General features: G+C 49.3%; 2 protein-coding genes across 2 annotated transcripts in view; both read left to right on the plus strand.

The window, feature by feature from the left end:
• The window catches only part of LOC104864469 (neutrophil gelatinase-associated lipocalin), a 57780-nt gene that overhangs the window by 3991 nt on the left and 52103 nt on the right, over positions 1 to 1686 (plus strand). The gene's annotated exons all lie outside the window — the stretch shown is intronic.
• Positions 1 to 1686, plus strand: part of LOC104860398 — a gene marked incomplete at its 3' end in the record, with an annotated part of 11572 nt that overhangs the window by 3735 nt on the left and 6151 nt on the right. Inside the window, 1 exon segment of the mRNA XM_033759172.1 lies at positions 636 to 877. Coding sequence (XP_033615063.1) covers positions 636 to 877 — 242 coding nt within the window.

Below are 1686 nucleotides of genomic sequence, written 5' to 3' on the forward strand. Positions count from 1 at the left end.
CAGCCGTCTCTGGAAATCCTACTCCAGTCGTGAAGCTCTTTGTTGCTGTTGTTCAAATATACACTTGCTGCAAATGCTCCACGTGTAGTGGCTCATGATTTTGCGAAGGACAGTGTGGGCTGAAAAGCGTCAGTCACTCCCCGGACCTTTTGTCCCCCCTAACGGTAGTGTGAAAACAGAATGCGCAAGGCAAGAATGCCAGGTTCCTCTGGCCTCTTTGTTGCCACTGGCTGCCCCGAGTGTGTCCTGTACAGGATGTTGTTGTACTCCTGCTTCGAATAGACATTTTGAGTCTCAGCCCTGAGCCCACCTCACAATAGCCTAAAAGGAGTGGCCTGTTCCAGAGCAGCACTTATCAGGCCACACTCCATACCCACAGTGGGCCACGTGCAACAGACCCTACCGCAGCATCCCCATTGGTACTGGGGAACTGGGGCGTCCTGGTGTAAGGGGCAGCCAACGCAAGACTTAGCAGGACCTTTTGGATGTGGGGGTGGGGTGATGGTGACCAAGACCAGATGGACTGGGCCAGAGGCAGAGGCAGAGAATGAGCAGAGGTGGGGCCCTGCCCTGAGACCAAATGTCCACCTTTTGATCCCAATACCTGGAGCCTGTGCCCTTTCTAACTTATTCAGAGTTTTACCCCACCACGATGATGTTCAGACCTCCTGGGTGGGGACCTTTCGGAAGTCGGGGCCTGGCCGGGGCCATTGCGGAATATGCCACTGGGAACCCAGCCTGCTGGGAGAAGACTCCCATGGCCAGGTCCGTGTCTTGCCTGAGTGGCCCCGTTCTGCACATTGGCAGCACCAGCTGTGGAAACAACACAGAGGGATCCCTATTGCTTCTTCCCCCCGTTGTCAGGGGAGCAGCCAGAGTAAGTGTTGTTGTGAAAGACCCTGATTTCCCACCTCACATACCCACACACTGTCACTTTCTTGCTGGCTGGGACATTTCCAAGCAATGCCCACCTCCACCTTGGCCTCCTGGACAACAGGCAAAGCCCAAGACGTAAGCCCACCAGTGGCTGTAAGAAGTCCGTTTCAAGTAAAATAAATCGATTGTGCTTTAAAGGAAATATTTAACACTAATGACATTCAAATAACAAACATTTCCTATGAAGTGGGTTTTCCATACCATGGAAATTCAACCTGAATTGTATAAGAAAATGTCCTAAGCATTTCGCCCAGAAACACAGAAAAAATGAACTTGTATCCTCAGGCACCTTCATCAGTAGGGAGAACCATCTTGGAAGCTTTTTGAAAGTAAACTGAGGTGAGGAAGTGTTAGTCCAGAAGTAGAGGACTCGAACCCGGTGAAGGGATGGAGCTGGACAGAGGGGCTGCCCAGGGACCCACAGTGGACAGTTTAACTTCTTCCTTCCCTAGCTTTATTCCTTTTATTTCTTTCTCTTGTCTAATTGCTGTGGCTAATGTTTCCAGAATTACACTGAATTGGAGTGGTGATATTGAATATCCTTATCCTGTTACTGATTTTAGCATGAAGCTTTTCAGTTACTGACCAGTTAGTATGAGACCGGCTGTTGGGTTTTCAGATATAGCCTTTTTCACACTGTGATAAAGACCATCTATTCCAATTTTCCATAGTGTGTGTGTGTGTGTGTGTGTGTGTGTGTGGTGTGTGTGTGTTTTGTCATGAATGGCTGTTGACTTTTGTGACTTCATG

The sequence above is a fragment of the Fukomys damarensis genome, unplaced genomic scaffold, assembly GCF_012274545.1.
Source record: "Fukomys damarensis isolate Sample0158 unplaced genomic scaffold, DMR_v1.0_HiC HiC_scaffold_36, whole genome shotgun sequence".
In the NCBI taxonomy this organism is placed as follows: Eukaryota; Metazoa; Chordata; class Mammalia; order Rodentia; family Bathyergidae; genus Fukomys; species Fukomys damarensis.